The 23,805-nt window shown below is 43.2% G+C and overlaps 1 protein-coding gene across 2 annotated transcripts; it reads left to right on the top strand.

Moving 5' to 3' along the window:
* On the top strand, window positions 1-22,574 carry cnstb (consortin, connexin sorting protein b). Of its 2 annotated transcripts, none has more exons than XM_056428352.1 (11): window positions 1-91; window positions 9,632-10,073; window positions 11,293-11,402; window positions 12,928-12,958; window positions 14,876-14,962; window positions 15,090-15,201; window positions 16,198-16,219; window positions 16,313-16,382; window positions 17,418-17,683; window positions 19,765-19,909; window positions 21,081-22,574. In XM_056428352.1, exons 2-11 carry the CDS (start codon window positions 9,986-9,988, stop codon window positions 21,287-21,289), a joined length of 1,140 nt encoding a protein of 379 aa, XP_056284327.1. In that variant the 5' UTR covers window positions 1-91; window positions 9,632-9,985; the 3' UTR covers window positions 21,290-22,574. The 2 variants fall into 2 exon arrangements, with proteins under 2 accessions (XP_056284327.1, XP_056284328.1); XM_056428353.1 differs by lacking the exon at window positions 1-91 and adding an exon at window positions 9,410-9,455.
* The last annotated feature ends 1,231 nt before the right edge of the window (window positions 22,575-23,805 follow it).

Here is a 23,805-nt window from a genome sequence, read left to right as displayed (position 1 = left end):
CCCGGATGAGACGGACAGCTGGCACTCAGAGAGGGGCTGAGGGGTCCGACGCGGAGGAGGAGCACCGACACGAGGAGCACCGACAGACCGGGTGAGTGCGGCTCTCCATCCCGCTGCGCGCGTGGTGTTCGTGCGGTTACCTCACATGAATCACGGGGAACAGAGAGGCGTCATAACTCTGCGGCACCAGACGAGAGCGGTTAGGATGGATGGCGCAGCAAAATAAAGAATTAAAAAATATATATTTAAATGTCCACGTGACGTGTGATAAAGACAACAAGCAAAGCTCATGAAAACGGATGTCGGCAAAATAACGTTTAATTAAGCGCGAATTTCCATGGCGCGCGTGCAGCTGGCCGCCACGCACGCGCACTCGGCCGCCCACATGTGCGCCATCCTGCAGAAACAACGACAGGGACACATGTTGTTGTTTTGTTTTTTCACAACAGTTGTAAAGTGTTGATAGTTTTCATATTTCACACTGCACGTGAACGCATCCTCAATGACGAGCTGGACCACAGTTTATGTTCAATGAAGGCAGTTCCTCCAGGATCATGATTTGCATTCAGCTCTTTACTTTGTGTTCGTGATGCTTTGCCACTCAGCAGAAGACATTTATGACTGAATGGAAGTGTTTTTACCTTCATGGCTGCCGGTGTTGTTGTTGTTGTTGTGTATTTGTATTCAGTCAATCAAATACAATATTATTTTATATAATATACAAAACAGAAAGACTGAAAAGGTAAGCAAAAAAATTATATATTCCTATCCTAAATTAATATCATATAAATCAGAAAATGAATATACAATAAACAATTTATATATATACAGATATACATCCACATACATCTTCCATATAAATACATTTCAATCACACTTATAACTCTCAAGAATTGTTTTATAAATAATTCCTTTGAAAACCAGTTCACCATTCTTATATCCATTTTAACATTATTTCAGGTTAATTTTAACCTTTTTAAATTCTATACCACGTTTCATTACACTTTTAGCAACATCGATTTCATGATTGGATTTCTGATTTTTTCATATATAATGGTCATTTTTAGAAGAAACACTCACTCTCATATAATAACACATTTATTACAAAAGCAATATGAGTACAATTAAATACATTTTTGGAAGACCAAAATGTTTGGAAGTGATGCAGCCACATATCGTTTTATTATCGATAATTGTTTTTAAAGGGCTTATTCTGCTCCTGCTTATCCATGAAATGAAGACCCAGGAATCCAGAGTTGAGTTCAGGGTTTTTAGTATAAATCTCTAATAATGTAAAACTGTGGAGACATACAATGACATAACCTTACAAACTGTCCACACACATGTACATAAACAAAACTATGATTAGCACAACGCCATCATACCAGACATTACCCCTATCCATCAACATGAATCTCATGACTACTTAAAGCCCCATAATGGAGTTTTTCCCTTGGATCGCCCCCTTCAGTATTTAACGTTTACTACAGTGTCGTAAATACCCCCTTCAGTATTTAACGTTTACTACAGTGTCGTAAATACCCCCTTCAGTATTTAACGTTTACTTCAGTGTCGCAAACACCCAGTTACCATAGATGCAGCCTCGCATACACTTGTATTGATGACCAGACGAAGTCAGAAACCAAGAAATGATGTCAACCGATAAGGTAAGAATATTCAAAGATGTTACATAAATCTGACTGCATAGTTTTATTCATTGTGATATCGGAGATGAATGCTAACATAACCAAAAGAATGACAACATTTAGTTTAGATGAAATACCGATCGCGTTTTCAGCCTATATACGTTGTTTTCTAAATGTTTGAATGTGGAGTACGTGTGATCGAATACAATATTGTTGACAACACCAAAAAGCTACATATTCATAATTTACATTGGAACGTGTAATTCATGACAAGAGACTTCGCTTGCTTCGCCCTTATACTGGAGCTGCGAGCGTGGACTGGCACTATATGACATTACATAATCACTGCCAGAAAGCAGGTCGAAGTACATCCGCCCCGGATCGGGCGGCCCCAGAATCCTACATAGCGGAGTTATTTCCCCACAGACCCCTGATGGCAATGGCGGGCGCAAATCGCCATATTAAAAGTCATTGTAGCGGCACAATTTTTTTCAAGCTGTTATTTTAAGGTACAATTGTTGCATAATGTTACTTTAAGTTAAGCTAACCCTAACGTGATGAAATTCTAGACGCTAATTAGCGTCCATTGCTACAGCACAATATTATACTATAACAGTAATTACACGGATATTTACATGTTACATACATAGATACTTTCAGACTTAGCACCTCAAAGGCTACCAGGCAGTAAAGGGGAAACGTAGCTGCAGAATGATGAGCTTTCAGAAGAATCATGAAACAGGAAGTAACTACGGTAAGAGAGGAGGGACAAATCCAAGAAGAAAAAGGCAATCGCGTTCTCCACCACTTGGCGTCTCTAATGCAACGCATGACAATGTGGGGCAGAACATACCAAATGAAGAAAACGTGAGTTCCAAAGTGTTGATACCACCATATTGTATCTGTTGAGATATGCTCTCATATTGTGTGATTGGACATTGGGCAACTTGAACTGATTGTGACCAATGAACCTGATTTGAGCCACCTGTGTGTGGGCGTGAACTGTTTATTTGAGTGTCAATAAAAAGCTTCACTGGAGGGTGAGGGCAGTTCTCTATTGGCTGTGTAACAGACAAGTCACGTATCCTGTGTCTCCATGTTCATTTAATTCCTCCGTCTAGTAAGTCTTATTGTTGGTACTATTTGTGTTATGTTTTATCCGCTATGCTCTTAGCTCTGCTAAGAGGTTATGGGCCCAGGTGATGGCGAAAACCTATAGAGCAAAACATTTAAAACTAACACTTAAGACTAGGTGCGTGTAGGCACCAAACATGACTAGTAGCAGAAAGCCAGTAGAGCCGAGTGGGAGCCGCTGGTCGCGCTTGTTATTTGACGGGGATGAAAATAAGTATGAACTGTGGGAGACTAAGTTCTTGGGCCACCTTCGTCTGCAAGGGTTGAAAGAAGCCATTCTGAGAGTGCCTGTGACAGAGGACGAAGAGGAACTGCTGCGGAATGAGGCAAAGAATGAAGAAGCATATGCCGAGCTTATCCAGTTTCTGGATGATAAGAGCCTGTCCTTGGTGATGCGGGAAGCACCCGACGACGGTAGAGCAGCACTACTTATTTTGAGAAACTATTACCAAGGCAGAGGAAAGCCAAGAATTATCAGCCTTTATACTGAGCTCACCTCGCTCCAGAAGTCAAGCAGCGAGAGTGTAACCGACTATGTGATACGTGCTGAGACAGTCAGCACAGCGTTGAGAAACGCAGGCGAGACTTTGAGTGACGGGCTACTTGTAGCTATGGTTCTAAAAGGGCTTCCCGAATCGTTTAAACCGTTCGTTATCTACATCACGCAAGGAGATGAGACCGTGGCGTTTCCTGAATTCAAGACGAAACTGCGAAGCTACGAGGACACAGAGAAGATGCGTGCTCCAGACACTGAGGACAATGTGATGACAGCACGGGGGCGACGAGCAGCGAGACCCACCAGACGAGGTGCAGGTCCAGGCGAACGTGAGCAGCAGCAGCAGCAGCAACAGCTGGCGACGGGGGACGCGAGCCCGGGGTGTTTCAGGTGTGGGACACACGGACACCTCGCCCGCGCTTGTCAGCGCAAAGTGTGGTGCAGCCACTGCAGGAGCGACACACACAGCAGCGAGACCTGTCGGAGCAAGAGGCGACGAGGCCAAGATGACGCCCGTAAAGCTTCAGAGCAGACGGAGGAGGAGGACGAGTATGCGTTCCGGTTGAGCGACATGGTAGCAGATGTCCAGCCGAGCCAGGATGTCAACGTGAGGGGCCTGATGGTCGACTGCGGGGCGACCTCGCACATCGTTACAGACCTCGCCAAGTTCAAGTGTTTCAACGGCGAGTTCAAGGCCGAGTCACACTGTGTGGAGCTGGCCGACGGCACCCGGTGCAGCGGCGTAGCAGAGCGGCGAGGCGACGCGGTGGTCTGTCTGACGGACAGCACAGGTCGACAGCTGAGAACAACGCTGAAAGACGCGTTGTACATCCCCTCCTATCCGCAAGACATCTTTTCTGTAAAAGCGGCTACAGCAAGTGACGCGACGGTGATCTTCAAGAAAGGAGAGGACATTCTGATTCACAGAAATGGTACGAAATTCCACATACACGTACACAACAGGCTTTATTATTTACACACGGTAGATAATGATGTGAAATGTGATGACCAAGTTAAAGGGTGTCTTGATTTACAAACGTGGCATGAAGTATTGGGTCACTGTAACTATGAGGATGTGTTGAAGTTGCCACCTGTTGTCGAGGGCATGCAAATTAAAGGGCAACCAGTAAACCTCCACACTGTGATGTATGTATTCAGGGCAAATTTGTGCAGACCATAAATAGAAAGCCTGATGCTAGAGCTACAGAGCCACTAGGGCTGATCCACACAGATTTGGCAGGACCAATATCCCCAGAGTCCAGAGAGGGGTTTAAGTATACACTGTCGTTTACTGATGATTTTTCCAGTGCTGTATTTGTGTATTTCCTTAAAAATAAGAGTGACACAGTGCAAGCCACTGAGCGGTTTCTGGCCGATGTAGCGCCTTATGGCAAAATTAAGCGTTTGCGATCAGATAATGGTACAGAGTACACTGCTAAGAGTTTCAAATCTTTAATGGTTAAAAATGCTATTAGGCACGAGACCTCAGCTCCGTATTCTCCACATCAAAATGGAACGGCTGAGCGAAATTGGCGCACACTTTTTGATATGGCAAGATGCATGTTAATTGATAGTGGCCTACCAAAAGGTCTGTGGCCGTATGCTGTACAGACAGCAGCAGTGATTAGAAACCGTTGTTTCAACAAACGAACAAAGCAAACACCAGTACAGGCGTTGACTGGGAGACAACCCAACCTGTCCAAAATGCAAAAATTTGGCTCAAAGTGTTTTGCTTATGTTCAAGACAAGAAAAAACTTGACCCAAGGGGTGTAGAAGGTGTTTTTGTTGGGTATGACAAAACCAGTCCAGCATACCTTATCTATTTTCCTGATAGCGAGAAGGTGCAGAGAAATAGATTAGTCAAGTTTGTTTCTCAGCCTGGGGTTGAGCAACAGACTCAGACTAATGTTGATGCTGATGATGATGATCTGATGGTAGAATACAGAGCAGATAGATTCAGGCAGAATGCAATCCCAGTCCTTGAGACTGAAGAGGTTCCAGTCATTGAGACTGAGGAGAGTAGCCAACCGAGAGCAGTTGAAGTTAAGCATGAGCCTAGAACTTACCCTTCTAGAGTGAGAAGGAAGCCATTTTACCTACGTGACAATGTTTCTCAGTCTGCTGGAAAAATGGACCAGGTCCAAAGTAACATTGATTACTGTTATAAAGTCATTTGCGACATACCTGTAACTTTTGAAGGAGCCATGAGCTCAGACAAATCAAAAGAGTGGGTTAATGCCATGGATGAAGAAATGCAGTCTCTTAAAGCAAATAACACATTTACTCTAACCAACTTGCCTCCGAGTAAGAAAGCAGTGGGGGGTAGATGGGTTTATGCTCTAAAGAAAAACAGTGATGGGTCTGAGAGATACAAGGCCAGGTATGTGGCAAAGGGTTACAGTCAAAAATTGGGAGTTGACTACAAGGAGACATTTTCTCCTACTGCTAACCTGACTAGTGTCAGAGTGTTGATGCAGAAAGCAGCACAGGAAGACTTGATTTTGCACCAGATGGATGTCAAAACGGCCTACTTAAATGCACCGATAGACTGTGAGATCTACATGGAACAACCAGAGGGTTACGAGGTGAAATCTAGCACCAATGAAAAGTTGGTCTGTAAGCTAGAACGCTCATTGTATGGGCTAAAACAATCGGGCAGAATGTGGAACAAAGTGTTGCATGATTATCTCACAAAGAATCATTTTGTGCAAAATCAAGCCGACAATTGTGTTTACACAAGAGAAACGGAACACGACAAGGTGTTAATGGTGATCTGGGTTGACGATTTGATCATTGCTGCAAGTGATGAGAATGCGCTAAAGTCTGTGAAAGCGATGCTTGCATCCAGGTTCCAAATGAAAGATTTGGGAAGACTCAGACATTTTCTGGGTATTGATTTCAACCAGTTTGATAACTGTGTGAAAATGTCACAAGCAAAGTATGTTGACAAAATCCTGGAAAGATTTGACATGCAGGATTGCAAACCAAGGTCTACACCTTGTGAACAAAAACTAAACTACACTGATGGTGCCGACATGATGATAGACGTCAGAAAGTATAGAGAGGTAGTCGGTAGCCTCATCTATTTGTCTGTTTGTACGAGACCTGATTTAAGTTTTGTTGTAAGCAAGCTGTCACAGTACTTTTCAGAGCCAACTGCTGAGCAATGGGTTACAGTTAAACATGTTCTCCGGTATCTTAAAGGTACAAGTGACAAAGGGTTGTGTTACACAAAATGTGATACTTTAGGTCTACAAGCATACAGTGACGCAGATTGGGCAGCTGACAATGATAGACGCAGTACCACTGGTTATTGTGTGAGCCTAACAAAAGGGCACACTGGTTTCCTGGAAAACCAAAAAGCAGCCCACTGTTGCACTGTCCACTTGTGAGGCAGAGTATATGGCTTTAGTAGCCACAATTCAAGAGTGCCTGTATCTGAAACAGCTTCTTGAAGGTCTTGATAAACAGAAGTATCCACAACCTAAGGTTTTCGAAGACAACCAAGGTACAATTGCTTTAGCAAAGGATCCTGTCAGCCGACAGAGATGTAAACATATTGACATCAAGTATCATTTCATTAGGTCCACTGTGAACGATGGTCACATTGTATTAGAATACTGCCCTACTGAGGAAATGGTAGCAGATGTGATGACAAAGCCTGCTACCAAATTTAAGTTGAATAAGTTTGATGAATTTATTTTTGGAAAATGATGTACTGAACAATGTACTTATGAACTTCACAAAGTAAGAGCAAGTGGGGGTGTTGAGATATGCTCTCATATTGTGTGATTGGACATTGGGCAACTTGAACTGATTGTGACCAATGAACCTGATTTGAGCCACCTGTGTGTGGGCGTGAACTGTTTATTTGAGTGTCAATAAAAAGCCTCACTGGAGGGTGAGGGCAGTTCTCTATTGGCTGTGTAACAGACAAGTCACGTATCCTGTGTCTCCACATACTTCTTAATTCCTCCGTCTAGTAAGTCTTATTGTTGGTACTATTTGTGTTATGTTTTATCCGCTATGCTCTTAGCTCTGCTAAGAGTATCCCTAGCAAACCGCTGCTAACTGGAAACGAGTCAGAATTTGTGCACTTCCGGTTTCATTCTATCAAAGTAAAAGGGTGTTTAGTTAGATGCCTGAAATAAAGTCTGTGGTTTCCTCAATCTCAAGAGATTTTAACGTTTTGTTTTCCAATATAAAATACAGTATGTCAGCATACAACTCTCAGTAAAGGATTATCTTATCTTATCTTAAACCTCATCTCTCTGACTTTATAGCCTCACGTTAGCTTTTTGCTTCTGCCGATTGTAGTCATGCTTCAAAGATTATGAACGTGGTGTTTATGAGTGATTATCTTGCTCAATACAAAGTGTAAGTATTGTGGCGACCCTGGTTCAGGAAAGCTACGAGACGTTGTCTTGCTTATTGTTTTTTATTCAGGGACAAGTACAAAGGCTACTGTGGGTGGAGGCGGAGCCTAAGCCAAACAACAGTCAACATGTTAAACACTAAACTCCGTCTGCTCCCGGTCAGACGAACTCTCCACTTCACTCGTAACACAAACAACAACAACATCCCACTTCACTTGTCCATCCCAAGTATGTCCACGTGTCCCACCCCCATAGGTAGCGAGGATGATTGGCAGGTTTCTCAATGCAAAGGGACGTAGAGATGAAGACATGAAAGCTAAAGAGGCCTTGACAGAACTGTGTTTGGTATCCCTCCACAATAAAACAGAGACAGGGCTGGTTTAAGGTCAGAAAGAATGCAGTGAAAGGTCATTTATCCTGATTATTACGTCAACCTTCTGTCAACAGCAACACACAAACCCTGGTGCCCTTCGGCAAGAAACTAAGTCCTCACCTTGTCTGGTATTGATCAGCAGAGTGAGAGGGAGGCTGTCCAGCTTCAGATGACTTTCACGCTGGGGAAATTCCATGTATAGATACAAATAAATGGATATCTTAATTATGGTTATGGTAATTTCAGTCAGTATCGGGAACATATTTAAAAAATCAGTTAGTGAATCTCGAACATGTAAAAGCATCAATGTTCACGAGAATTGCCGTATTTTCAGATCATGAAATAAAAAAAGTTGATTTTGAGACGATGAATACGGTTCAACAATGCAGATTATTTTAATTTCCCCTCATGCGTTCCCTCTTCTCATCATCAGTTATCCACTCACGCTGCACACTGATTGAATGATTCGATAAAGGTCAAACATTTTAGACGCCATAGGCTGATATATTATGAGTAATACCAGCTTAGACGTGACCACTTTATTACCGTCACACATGAATGTTTTTTTTACCTTCATATATTTAACACTACTGTATGCAACCTATGATATATGATGAGGCGGCATGTTAATACGCTGAGCATAGTGAACGTGCGTGTCGTCATTGGACTTGTGAGCGTTGGCATTAAGCGCAGCGCTCACAGCTCGTACTCAGAGCTGCTGTCATCTCTGTAGAGCATCGTGTTCGGCACCCGGCCATATCTGTTGGGCAAATTCATGTCATTGACAAAAATCACATCCACAAAATTCTGAAGTGAATTAAATGAATAAATCCCCCCTTTCAGTTGCAAAAAAACACAAACTATTAAATAAGTTAAGTTGGAAAAATGTTGACCCTCCTGTTTAAAGCTGCGTTCGCATCTAAAGCGTTGCGAACTGTTTGTACGAGTAGATCCCATGAGCAAAGTCAACGTACACACGTGAGTGGTTTCGATAGACCAGGATTTTCGCCGGGCGCCGTGTTTGACGCGTATTGCGCAGCGGGAAAAATGTGCCTCTTTCGCCTTGAAGTTTAACATTTTTAACTTTGGCGAAAGATTCACCCCACGCCGAGTTGTGAAAGCCAATCAGCGTTGAGCTGCTCCGGTGAATCGAACTGCTGCTCTAGTGGAGCTGGAAGAGACATTCAGACGTAGAGGTGAAGGTCACCGAGCTGTGTGAGCCTACGGGTGATGTCATGTATAAATATATACATGACATCACCAAGCCCCGCCCCTTCTAAGGCGCGAATGACGCTAAAAGCCACAAACGGTCAAGCGACTAAACTCAGGCGAGCATAAAGCTCCCTGTCAGACAGCATACACTGTGCTGTCTGTCTGCACTGCAGCACACGCCATGCTAACAACGCTATGCTAACGACGCTACGCCACCGTGAGTTATTCACAACGGAGCCTCAATGGGCCGTTATGGCTTGGACACAAAGACGACCCTTTTTCACCAGAAATGTCTCATCTCCCTCTGTCTTTGTTCTTCGTCCCCTCCCTCTCAGAGCACACTGAGGCGTGCGTCATGTTCTCTTTTTAATAGTACGGTTATTGTTTTGACAGCTCGGTGGGGACCGAGGAGAGAAGAGGAAAAGCAAAGCACACGGCGGACCCTGAGAGCCTCGTCCTCCACTGCCCGGTGGACATCTGTCCCTCGTGTCGACCACATGCTCCGTCACGAGAGATAACTCACCAAACCGGCAGAAACCTCGTTCTCCGGGGCCCAAGCCGCCCTCTGGACCCTCTCCGGGAGATCAGAGCGACACAATCACAGGTCCTTCTCTTCTCTCCGATAAGGGTCAGACATATTTCAGGGGCCTGAAACTCGAGACCCAGCCAGCTCCCTCTGGAGGGTCCCAGAGGAGCTTTTAAGGGAACGTGTACTTGGAGGATAAGATCGCTGTGGTGACGGAGGGGATGGGGAACAAGAACGCCATCTCGCCGCAAGGTCCCGCCACTGGGACCACGCAGAGAGAGGAAGGGGCGTGCATCCACAGTGCCTCAGGTAAAAGAACTTTTCTTCCATTTTGTTGTCGTCTTATACATGACGACGATGTGTACGTCTGCAGAGCTCAGGGGTTGTTGTTTTTTCTACAGTATGTGGTTGTGGCCCTTTGAGATATACTTATGCTACGTTCACACCAAAAGCCCAAAACGCGTGAGTTTACTCGCGCAACCATTTGTCGTGTTCACACCAAAAGCGTAGCGACGCTCCGCGAGGGGCGGGGCTTATCTCAGTGTCTCGTCTCCGTAAAGACCGTTATCATTTCCTTCATCCACCACGAAATAACTAACCACTAGTTCTGCTTTATATTTGTTGAGGACATCACACACACGTCTGAACATCTAACGCCCTCGTGTTTGGGTTCATAACATTAATATAATATATTTATATTTATACATGACATCACCCGAAGGCTCACACAGCTCGGTCACTTTCACCGATGAAGTTACTGTTACGTCTGAAAGACTTCCAGCGCTACGAAAGCGGAACATCTAAATGCTGTTATTGTGTTCATAACATTATAATATAATATATATATACATATATATGTATATATTTATTTATACATAACATCACCCGTGCCTGTTTCCTTCTCTGTGAGTCAGGTACTCACAAGAGGTATTAAAGAGCTCCGGGTGCCCGCAAACCGCTACCATGAGTGTGTCCTCCGTCTTGTTCTGATTCAACAGCGGCGTGACAGCGATGACGTGTGGAGCAACTCGAGAGCTGATTGGCCCGAGTTGAGAAATTAGCGCCTGAAAGTTGAAATATTTCAACAAGGGGCCCAAAACGTGTGGCTAAAAAAACGCAGACTGCTGTCGACGATCAGGATGACGCTAAGCTGTAAGGAATCTCTGATGTCTGCACTGCCCTCTACAGGTGGAGCTGACCAGTGATGTTACATAAGAGGTGCACGACACAGCTCAGGTAATGGGGGCTAATTATCACGGCGACGGCTGCAGGCCGTCCCCGATGGCAACCCGCTGAGCTAACAGCCCGTTTGTCAGGGAGCTTTAGTGTAGAATACAGCAGGTCCTCTGGGGCTGCCGTGACACACACACACACACACACACACACGTCATCTCGTCAACTCCGGACAGACGACTGTAAAACACAAAGCCTTCGGCCACAGCTGGCACATGACATTATCGTCGAGATTTCAGGAAGCGGCTGCACCGTACATTTACTGAAGCATTTGTTTGTGTCCTTTGTTTTCCAGGAAGTGTCTCCAGAGATGGACCCCCGGGCCCCAGCCCAGAGCTGCTGGCCTCCCTGCAGTCCCTCAGGGAAAACAGTGACTACTCAATGCTGCCACACTCCCTGCACCAGGTAAGCGTTTGCATGAGAGATGAAGTGGGAGGGCTTTTCTGTCCCAAATCCAGAGAGAATGTGTCTTTATTTAGTCGGACAGAAGGGCTTGGTGTGTGCGTGGGGGGGGGGGGGGGGGGGGGTGCATATGTCTGTGAGTCTCTGTGTGCATCTACACTGTGTGTGTGTGCTTGGAAGTCCTCCCCTGGGACCTCATTCCAAAGTCTCTGTTTTCTCAGTGAGCTGGGACAAATAGGACAAACCCCCGAGCTGGTGTTTCTCAAACGGACCAGAGTAGCTTGTTAGAGTCAAATGCTGCAACCGGTAAATCCAACTGGGAGACATCAGCTGTGGTTACAGAGCATGAAGCCCAATGACATGTCTAACATTCTCTCCCCCAGCGCCTCCGCTCCCTAAGATCACAATTATAGTGCTCAAACAGATATGCAAATGAGCAGCGTGATATATTCTGTTGAAAAGGATCACGGCAAAAGACATGTTTCATGTTGCTGGAGCAATCCTCTGGAGAGCTCAACAGAGCAGCAATTAGACAACATGATCCACGCCGCAGCTCCTTGAGAAGCCTGCAGTTCACAACGCAGTCATCACAGAACAAAGGCCCAGAGAGAAGAGAAGGGGCATTGTAGTTCAATCAGGAACCAGGACCGGTTCTGTTCAATTCAGTTTATTTTATAAAGCCCGATATCACAAATTATGAATTTCCCTCAGTGGGCTTTACAATCTGTACACATACCTGTTCTGTTACTGTGAGAGTCATGATCAGAGTTACTATTTACTATATATATATATATATATATATAAATTAATAAATGAAAGTTAGTAAATATTTATATATATATTTACATAAGGTATATATTTATATAACATATATATAATTATATATATATATATTTTAGATAAATAGATATTTTTTAGATATATATATCTCTATATTTATACATATACATACACTATAAATACAAGGAATTCGGAGTGAGTTACACTATAATCTACATTGAGCATGGAGGCCCATATATATATATATATATTTATATATGTATATATTTACATAAGGTATATATTTATATAAGATATATATAATTACATATATATATCAAGACAACAGTGAGCAGATTAGCCGATAATGGAAATCACCATTTTGGAGTTACAGAAGGAGATGTGAGGAGTCTGATGGTGGAAGGTATGAAGTGGACGGGAAACAGCCCAAAGACACCTGATCCGGACCATAATGAGCTGCATGTGACTCCATGTCTCACATGCAGGAGGTCTCCATGGTTCAGGATCTTGGTCATGTGATCTTCATCTTTGAAGGAATTCTGTGAATTTAGAAACAAAAGCATCTGCATTTGATCGTTCAGCCTCCTTCGTGTTTCCTTGTTCCATCACTGCGATGCTTCACGGGTTCACGGTGACGCTTGACGCTAAAACGCCGTCACACGACAGAATAATAACAGTTACGACTGATAGTTTTGTGGGAATCGGCGTTCTGTACCTGACGTTTAATCAATTATCTTCTTTCCTTCAGATCGCGGAGGCCTACTCGCTCAAAGAGGACTGTATCCTTTCGAAGGGCGTCGGGACCTCATTCCTTTGTGTTTTGATGCCTTGTGAATGTAACATGATTGTAAGTCGCTTTGGATAAAAGCGTCAGCTAAATGGAACGAATAAGAATTTTTTGGGCGACCAAAATGTGACAAGAAACTTTTATGAACTGAAAAGACACTGAAAGGGTCGTGACCTGTCAATCACCTGTTACCCCCCTGCTTTACGGTCCGTCTACTCAATGGACATCACTGGTTGTGAGTCACCAGTATTCTCCAGTCGTGACTGAGCCACACAGGCCATGATTAGATGAAAGTGTAGGAGTGTTATATTATATTATATAAGAGCGTTGATCTCATTTAGTAGGAAAGGGGCGTTGCTCATTGTGAGGGATGTCAAGCACAGCAGATTTTTGGGCTTCAATAGTTTACATTTCTTACATTTGAGGCGTGTGTTGGTCCGATGACACATACAGGAACAACAGGAATAATAATCTGATAATCAAAAGGCTAATAAGCAATGAAAATGTAAGAAAAATATGTAAAAGGGCAAAAACTATGCCGTCATTCACCTTTTCTCTCATTGGCTGCGTATGCTTCTCTCATTGTGCGTCTCATTGTTGTTCGGTCTGTTCTTTTGTCTCCCGGTCACTAAGCAGCCACAGCTGTTTGGTGATATTGCTTTTAAAATCATCAGTTTATATTTTTCCGTTTCTTAAAAATCTCTCTTTTTTTATTATGCCTGATCACAATACAGGGTAACCACCGCTTCCCCCGGCTTGAACTGAAATGAGCTCAAACTGATGTATAGACGTCAGCACGAGGTCTGCTTCATCTTTTATCACAGCTCAATCGAATGGGTCAAAAATAATCCGTTTAATGCCCCAAAATGAAAATATTTAAAGTTCAATGCAAAACATCCACAATTAGAACAAAATGTGTGTTTTTAAAACTCTTATATACTTTACACTTTATACCAAACCGCCTGTAGGGGCGCTGCAGCCGCTCCTAGCTGACATTGGGCAGGGTCCATCTCAGGGCTCATATTGAGACGGACAGCCATTCACAACTAACTCATTTGAAGCCTCCGATTAACCTAAGATGCATGTCTTTAGACTGTGGGAGGTTGTCAGAGAACCTCGAGGGAACCCACGGTGACGCGGGATGAGGGACCACCCGGGATCAGGCATTAAACCTGGGCCTGAGGGGACAGTGCTAGCCACGACACCACCGTGCAACCCTCTTTAATATACTTGAGTAGTTTATTTATTTGCTTCCTCAATCGACCCTCTCTCTCTCGCTCTCGAACTATGCTCACGTTCCTTTCGGCTAATGGGTAGTTTCCTCGGTCCTTGATGCTATCTGTTGCTGTCCGTTATCTCTTGACATTTCATGCTTACCCTAACTCTGACCGACATACCAGTGAGTGGCTCTTCTAATTGACCTTTTCATTATGAGGATCCCTCTAACCTTGAGGTTCCATTTACTTTGCCGCTTTCTCGTTTTGCATTGATTTTTACCTTTGCATTGACAATGCAGAAGGTTATGTTTTGATCGCAGTGTATTTATTTATTTATTTGTATACGTGTTACTCGCATAACACAAAAAGTATTAAACCGAATCGCATGAAATTTGGTGGGATGATTGGTTATTATCCGGGGACCATTTTATTACATTTTGGGATCGATCGGGTCAAAGGTCAAGGTCATGAAAAGGTCAAAATCTTCTTTTTACCATAGCACGGTCAATTTTTATCCAATTGGCATGCAACTAATGCCAACATGTTCATAATTCAATGCCCAATCTTGTGATATGTGAAGGTATGCGCTCTACTGAGTGCCCGTTCTAGTTAAAAATGTATTAGTTGTTTCAAGCTGCAGAGACGCTTAAGTTGAATGTCTCAGTTGAAGTCTTAACTAACGATGCTACCAGACCAGTGGGCCATCCAGTTCCTGCAGCTGGAGAAGCTCTACCACGAACGCCTGCTCTCCAACCTCGCCGCCCTGCAGGAGAACTGGGGTACTGCACGCATATGTTTCATCCCCTCTGGAAATAGTATCAGTGAGAAAAAAACCTTCATGTAAGTCCGTGCGACAAAAATAAATAAAAAATGGATTTGTTCATTCACTCTGCGTGTGCTTACCAGAGAGCCAGTGGAGAGAGAGGAAGAGCGACGGAAGCGTTTCGCCAGCCGAGACGGACGGCATCGGTCAGAAACACATCGAGACGCTGAGCCAGATCTGCAGGACACACCTCCGGTATGCCACGAGCACATCCACATTCATCAGATGATATTTGTGATATATTTCATGTTTCCCACGTTAAAAATACAGACAGCCCAAACTTCCATAATAAAAGTCTCCATTTCCTCCAAACTCCTTCATTACTGTCGGACAGAAACCTTTTAGCGCCCATTTTTCCTCACTGTAATTGACATGCATCTTCGTCCCCCATGCTGAGGAGTCCAACCCATTGGTAGTGCATGAAGACACAGATGGGAATCATTTAACTGATGACATCAAAGAAAGTAAAAATCTGGTGATATTCAAGAATTTTTTTAAAGACATGACTCTGGAGAAGTACAGACGTAACAGCATTGATGAAGCATGATAAGTAACGGGTAATGGGGACAAGTTTTTTGTTTTGTTTGTTTTATGTAAATATGTATGTATATGTATATATGTGTGTGTGAATATGTGTGTTTATGTATATGTATGTACATGTGTATACGTATATATGTTTATGTATATATAGAGGTATATGTATATGGTTCTCTGAAATAAGTTTTTTCATGAAATCATAGGTTAGGGCACTTATAAGCTGGATAGCTTCAGCCTCGACCCTTTCGGTCAGCCACTTTCTTCTTTTGTTGAATTTTGATTTTTTTATATTTTGCTGATCGAAATAAACTAAACTAAATTTGGGGGAAATCAATATTTCTGATGCGGCATAAGAAACTTCTGTAGGATAGGGATCCTGCATGCCAGACGTTGTTGTGTCCCACGGATGCTGTGACTCTTGGTATGTTATTGCATCTGAGTCATTTGATGCAGGTGGATTTGATTTGGAAAAACATGCACTGACTTCTGCTGGAAAGGCCAGCAGAAGATATTTGCTTTTTAATTAAGTAACAACATCAACCTCTGGTGTTTTTCAACTTATGTCTGTTTTGTCTCTTCTTCCTGTCTGTCTGGTCTTCCCCTGCCTCGACTGTCCTCGTCTCTATCGGCATTCTTCTCTTTGGCACCACTCAGACCATCCATCAACGTGGAGCAGGTGAGACATGTGAACCTTCCCCTCATGCTGATCTTTACTTCATTGGATATTTCTGACACGATACATGATTGTTTATTGTGTTTGATTCAACAGAGCACAATGAATTCAACACTGAAAGACATTCAGGGCGAGGGAGAGATGCTACAACCCTGTCGCGATGAAGGTAAACATGTGTTTTGTTTTTTATCTCACTTTAGCATGTTAACATGATCACAGTGACAATGCTAACATGTTCAACAGGTTCAATATGTACAATGTTTACCATCTCACTTTAGCTAGTTAGCATGTTAACATGGTCACAGTGACGATGCTAATATGCTGATGTTCAACAGGTTCAATATGTACTATCTTGCTTTAGCTAGTTAGCATTAAAATGCTAATGTTCAACAGGTTCAACATGTAGGCTACCATATTCACCGTCTCGCTTTAGCTAGTTAGCATGTTAACATGATCACAGTGATGATGCTAACATGCTGATGCTGAACAGGTTCAATATGTACTATGTTTACCATCTCACTTTAGCGTGTTAGCATGGTAACATTTGCTCATTAGCTGGACATAAAGACAGCCTGATTGGAAATAAACATATTGACTCTGATAGCACTTTGTGATCACCAAAGTAATATATTTGAGATGGACATTAATGTGTACAGATAGGCTGCGTTCAAAAAGTCGATCAAATTATGTCCCTTGTCTTTTCTTAACCAATTGAAATTGACCTTAATGAAATACATCATGATGGCAAGGAAAGTTGTGAAGGAGAATTCGTAAGGAATTAGGAAAAGATAACTTCAGTGCTCAGAGAAACTTTACTTAACACATAACCAAACGAGTATCACGGAAACTTCTTTCTTGTATTCATTTCTTTATTGAGTGCAGGTGTAACAGACATTTCTTTGGCTTATTCACATTCCATTGTTTTTAACATCTGATTTGTAAGGTTTCAATGTTTCTAAGCTTGTCACTAATTCTGTAATTATTATTATTATTATTATTATAATAATGAACTATTCCAGTTTACAATACATACAAATTCCCTCCTTTCAGCTTGGAAGAGTTAGTGCCTTTACCTTCTAATTCACACAGGCTACATAAGCCCTCTGTATCAATATAGCCGACCGTTAAGTTCCCATACTGTGAGGCTTAAATAATAATTCATAATCAATAACCAATCTCCCGTGTGTCTCCCGCATGCCAGTTAACAAGACTGAAACAACACACCAGGATGAAGAACAACAGCAAAGCGTGGACCCCGAGCTTCCCGCAGCACAGACAAGCCATCAGGAGGGAAGTGAGGAGGAGGAGGAGGAAGAAGAAGAAGAGATGTGTGAGGAAGGACAGGAAGTAGAAGAGGAGGAGGAGCCGTGCGAGGAGACGCCAGAGGAGGAGGTGAAGGTAGAGTGGCCCTCAGGAGTCCCCCAGGCTTCAGACAAGGACCTGGACCAGCTGTCCCACACAGAGGGGGTAGGAAAACACACGATCGGCCTTATAGGAGGTGCATTTTAGGAGCATGTCACAAAACATGATCTGGATATGAGACGAATGTATAAGAGAGCAGGAAGGAAATACAAATCTTTTCCTCTCTCGACCTTTCTCATCTTTCCTTTCTTCACAAGTTATCCATCGATCCTTCCTCCCTCCCTCTCTGATCTCTCCTCTGTTTACTGTCTGCCTGCAGAGAGTAAGACTGCATTCCTGTGATTCTATTGTCCGGCCCCCGGCTCTTTGCTGGGACACTCCCGTGAATAATCTCTGAGATCATCATTACGGTCTCACTGTACAAATACCTCCACCCATGTCTAGGGATGGGGATCGTTTTTTTCTCCCTTTTTCGATACCGGTGCTAAACCGGTACTTTTATAAACGATACCGGAGCTGAACCGATACTTTAAAAATAAAAAAAGCACAAAACGACGATTGACAATAACGACATTAAAATCCTCTTCGGCCATATTCCCTGATAAAGCCGTTCTCATGGAGCACTGACAAACAACGAATATCGGACTGTCGCGCTCGTAGCTAGTTCGTAGCTAGCTCGTAGCTAGCTCGTAGCTCGCGCTACCTCGTGACTAGCGCGAGCTACGAGCTAGCTTAAACATTGTTATAATGGCTAATTTTTTTATTTGTTGGCCTACTTTTATGAATGCAAGACTTCCATATTGGCACCGGTCTCCGGGACCCAACCCTGCCCACGTCCGCTGGTGTCTCCAGACACTCGGGGACGTTTACCCCGCCACATGTCGTCCATAACTGAGCCTGAGCCGAGACATCGCTCTCCGGCTGGAACACTGAGCTGGAGGCGGCGTGGTTCTCCTTCTCCAAAACGAGCAGGACGGGCTGAAGGCTGATTACTGATGGGGTCAGGGTGACGGCCGTGATGTAATCCAGTGGCTCGACTGGGTGGGACTTCTTTATGAGTGTTTTTATTATCAAACAACTTTCTCTTTTGCATTCATTCTGAGAAACTTCAAAAAAATAAGTGACAGCAAAGTGCTGTCAGAAATTAATGGCATGAAAGAAAATGCAATCCAATGTCTCATGAATTTAATTTTAACATAATTTGACACGAGTTGCAGGTTTAGTGGTGGTATTTATTCAACATCAACTGAGGCGATTAGTAGGTTGATATGTATTGGCTTATTGCAGATAGATATAGTACAAATATATTTTACAGCATTTCATTTTGCTTTTAAGTAACAAGCAGTTGCAGCAATTTAAAGACAGTCACGCTAAAATATAAAATACACGTCAGTGTGATATATTAAAAAGCCGTACTGTACGCTTTCAAACAACACGGAATGAAGACAAGAAGATTTAGAAATGTTCGAATTAACATTTTTGATGAAGCTCTGCGGCTGTGGATGTTTTGGTTGGTTCTGCTCACCAGATGTTGTGAGAGATCATCCCGGACCGACGACTATTACTTCTATAAATTTCTCACCTTCTGTCCTAAAGCCAACAGAAAGCCGCTTCCGCTCTGTAACGAACTGGATTCAAACGGGACTTGACTCGAGCTCCAGAATATTTAAAGTCAATCATGATATACTGACGTGCCTCTGTACCGACGTGACTGAATGTGATGACCCACATCGACACATCGACCCCCCCCCCCGGCCTCAGGAAGTAATTGACCTCTAAATGATGTGAGCGGGTGAAGCCGACAGCTTGAGAAATAACTCCACTCCAGCAGTCAGCATATGACGCGCTGTGTTCTGTCCTCTGGGGTTTGTTTAGCCATTACGATCAGGTCAAAAAGTTCTCACGAGGGCTGGGAATGAAACTCGTTACGGTGTCACTGCGGTCTCAGTATCAGTCAGTGACGTCAGGAATATATCCCTGAAACGTTGAGCTTGCCCAATCATGAGCTCCCTCTGAAACTCATTGTTTGTGCTTCTCTGTGTTGGGGCACCTGTGCTTCTGCAGCTCTGTGTACCTCGCATCCCTCTTGTGGAGATGAGTCCAATATCGGTGGATGACACCACCCGTATTGGACTCATCTCTGGTGACCCCCTAAAAACCAGACGGTGATGTCATTTCTCCCTCAGAGCTCCTCCCCCGACGCTCTGGTCTCCATTCTGAAGAGGAGGAGAGCGTCGCTGGATGGATTGCCTCCGCCGAGCGACACCGCCACGAAACAGAGCTCCAAGCGCAAAGTTCGCTTCAGTGAGCCGGAGGAAGGCGTTGAGCAAGGTACGGTTCACTGGGGAGGGGGGAGGGGGCAACCGTACCTATCCAGAGAGCCGTTTGGCCCTATTTTCTACCAAATAAAATGTCTCCGGAGCCACAAAAGCTATTTGATATCACAGATTATAATATATAGTTTTTATATAAATAGTCATATTATACTTTTCCTTTTTAAAATTCATCTATTGTCAGCGTAACGGAGGCGGAGCTATGACATCATGAGGAGCTGCTCTCCTGCAGGGAAACACACCTGACAGCGAATATTACACTTCTGTTATTCTCAGTGAGACAGAAATGGCTCACACTCAGAGATAAGAGGTGTTCCCTTTGAGTTATTGTACAATGGGGAAAAAACATAAATACATATGTATATATCTATCTCACCAGCATAACTGTTTTCAGCTGCGCTCACATAAAAAGGGTTTTCCAGTGTGTTCTACCCCTCCGCTAGTCTTCTAAGGTGATAACACAATGTACCGTCAGAACACTGGAGATGGGCCTCTACACACCTCTGTAGAGACTTCATTAACACCAGAGAATAGTCATTTACACATTAACTATGTAGAGAGTATTTATGATTAATTTAAGGTTATCTTCATTGATAAAAACAGTGCTTTGAAAACTCACTTTTATGAAAACTCACTTTTTATCAAATGAATTGCAAAACTAATATAACATCTAGTCAAGACATTGACGAGGTTATAAATAATGATTTTTATTGTAAATGTTAATGTGTTTTCCAAACTTGTCGCTCAAAGGAAGGCCAGTTTTATATCTTCTCTCAACAGCATAACTGGTTTCAGCTGTGCGCACATAAAAAGGGTTTAACGGGTTTTCTACCCCTCCGCTAGTCTTCTAAGGCGATAACACAATGTACCATTAGAACACTGGAGATGGGCCTCTATGTAGAGACTTCATTCAACACCAGAGAATAGTCATTTATCACATTAACTATGTAGAGAGAGGATTTATGATTAATTTAATGTTATCTTCATTGATAAAAACAGTGCTTTGCTTTGAAAAATAAGGACATTCCTACTTTTTTTCTTCTTCTTTTCTATGTGACCCCAAACTTTTGAGCAGTAGTGTTTATACGGCGACATTCAGAAAAGCTCAAGCCACCTCCTGGTGTCCGCTGGGTGAAGCCACATGGCGTCTGTCGCTCTCTCCCCCTCAGATGAGACGGGCGGAGACTCCTGCCTGATCCTGCTGCTGCTGTGCCTGGTTACCGTGGTGATCAGCATCGGCGGCACGGCCCTCTTCTGCACGCTGGTGGACACTTACTCCAACATTTGCACCGACTTCACTCACAACGTCGACTTCTACGTCACCAACGCGCGGAGGCTCCTGGAAGGGCTCGCCCGCTGGCTGCCCCTCCGGACGTAGGACCCCGTTTCATCTGCATCTCCGGATCCGGATGTTTTTAGGAACAAGAGAGCGTCGCCATATCCAGCCGGACTGGCGTGGGGTCCACATTTTAACCTCTAGCACAGCACAACAAATACGATTCATTTTATTTTGAAAACCCCTGACCCAAAGAAACCTTTAATGACCCTGTCACCGAAGAGGGGAGTCTCACCTCAAGACGAGAGGCTCCTCTTAACATTCCTCTCATCACCGATGTATACGAAGAGAAACGTTGGACTGTGTGATTCTTAAGCGCAGCGTCCCAGTGCGTGTGCATTCAGGGACGGCGTGCACTGTGGGAATATCCCAACACGCTGCAGTCAGAATGCAATATAGTCGTTTAACTCAGGCACTGTGATGTCCTCCCTTACGTGGAGTCATGATCGCACACAGGCGGTTTGAGGAGAGAAGTGTATTGTTTTGTATCTTCATGTTTACCTACACTTGGCTCCAGGCACGTGCACAGATAGACCCCTAGTGGTGCTCAAGCTCCTCCCCTTTTGCCCTGGATGAGAAAACCCTTTTTCTGGAGACAAATGTTTTCTTCATTCATCAGTATTTAAGAATAAAAATTACTTTCTCTGTCATCAATTCCCTCCAAATGTGTGTTGATATCTGACAGGGCTATTTTTTTATTTATTTTTACACGACTACCCATTAGCCAATCAGAACGCTTGTACTGTCGTTGCCATGTAATAATTCATATTTATTCATAAGGAAAATGTAAGATAGCGGTCTAAATCCTGCCCAGAGGAGACGCAGGTCGAGGACCGCATACTTAGTGGAATGCTGCTTATGTTTCAACTTTGTCAGAAAACATTTTTGGCGATGGATGCCCTTTTTTGGGGGGTTTGAGCACCTGCCCCCCAAAATGTCTGTGCACGTGCCTGCATGCTCGGCTCTGAAGCGGAGCGAGTGGGAACATCCAGTGGAGGTGGGTTGTGCGGAGCTCTGTGGACCAACAGTTGTGTTTCCTGTCTGGCACAAGTAACAAAACATAAAAACACGGCTGGCAATCATTTAGAGAAAAAAAATGTAATCTAAATTGTATGTGTTTTTTTATTGATGTTTTTTTACCGATTTCAACACAATTCTTTTCATACCTCTCCTTCTAAACTCCCAATTGTATGACGATACAAGTGATGAATGTTATTTCTGAATTGTCTCTGTGGATGTCGTGTTATGCAATCCACCGTACGGCTTTATGTTTCTATATTTATGTTCACTTGAGTCCACGAGGAGATTACAAACAAAAGTAAAGTAACATTTTCTCTAGTGTTTTATTTTGCCGGGCTTGGCCTCGTTTGAACTCGGTGGGTGAGTTCAGGTCATTTATTGATCCAGGTATTACACGCACGCTCCTGTCGGGTTCGACCAATGTGTTTACGCGCCACACTGATGTAGTACCCCCGCTCCGCCACAAGAGGTCCATGTACACCACAGAATCGCCAACCAGTGTGCCTGGAGACGCGCACGGCGTTTCTCAATTCCAAGTCTACTGAGTACAGACTTGTGTTCTTTTGGAGTCTGGACTGACGAGTTTGGTCTTGGGAGTCCAGACTCCGGAGGACCGGAGGACCGGTGTTTCTGCGACTGGAACAGCAGCTGACCTGATGACGTCACCACATCAGCTATTCTTGCTCATGAGTTTACTCCAATTATTCACTGTAAATACTTTTTTACAGTCAAACAAAATATGACAACCCTGCTTTTTTCATTATCCTTTAAATATAATTATTTTATTTTGAATTGTGTGTGTGGATGGATATATATATATATACACAACATTCAAAATAAAATAATCATACACATATAATTGTATATATATTGTGTACAAAATAAAAACCATATATATGTTTTATAAATATTTAGATTATATATAAACATGCATATATATAATAAATGTTATATATATATATATATTTGTATGTATATATAGTTATATTACACATGTAATTGCAAACAATTCGGTCAAAAGACACAGCTATAGTTCAACGTTACATGACATGAAATTACATTACATCACATTACATGAAATTATTACATGACATTACATTGCATTACATTACAGTACATTGTAATGTAATATTATTATGTAAACACAGCCGACAGTTGGTGTTGGTCTTCAGTGGTGAGCGAGCTGGCTCCTCACCTTCTCCTCCAGATGCTGCTGGACTTCATGTTCTATTTCCCTGTTGGTGGTTTTCTGCTGTCTTCATGTTGCAAGTGAAGGTTAGTTGGGTGGCAAGGAAGCAATATCAAATAAATCAAAGCATATAAATAAATCCTTTGCAAACTGGAGTTCATTCAACTCGCTGGCAAAAATGAAAATATTTGTATTTATTCATTTTGTTTTCAAAACTAAAAACGTCCTCCTCCTCCTCCTCCTCCAACATGTGTGAGCGAATAGATGAGATAAAAGAAAGCGCTCTGGAATGAGGTAGACATTGCCAGAATGCGCATAAGACAAGAAGGTAGTATTAATGGTGCATGAT

The sequence above is a fragment of the Pseudoliparis swirei genome, chromosome 12, assembly GCF_029220125.1.
Source record: "Pseudoliparis swirei isolate HS2019 ecotype Mariana Trench chromosome 12, NWPU_hadal_v1, whole genome shotgun sequence".
NCBI classification, from domain to species: domain Eukaryota; kingdom Metazoa; phylum Chordata; class Actinopteri; order Perciformes; family Liparidae; genus Pseudoliparis; species Pseudoliparis swirei.
This window is presented reverse-complemented; position numbering and strand designations above follow the sequence as displayed.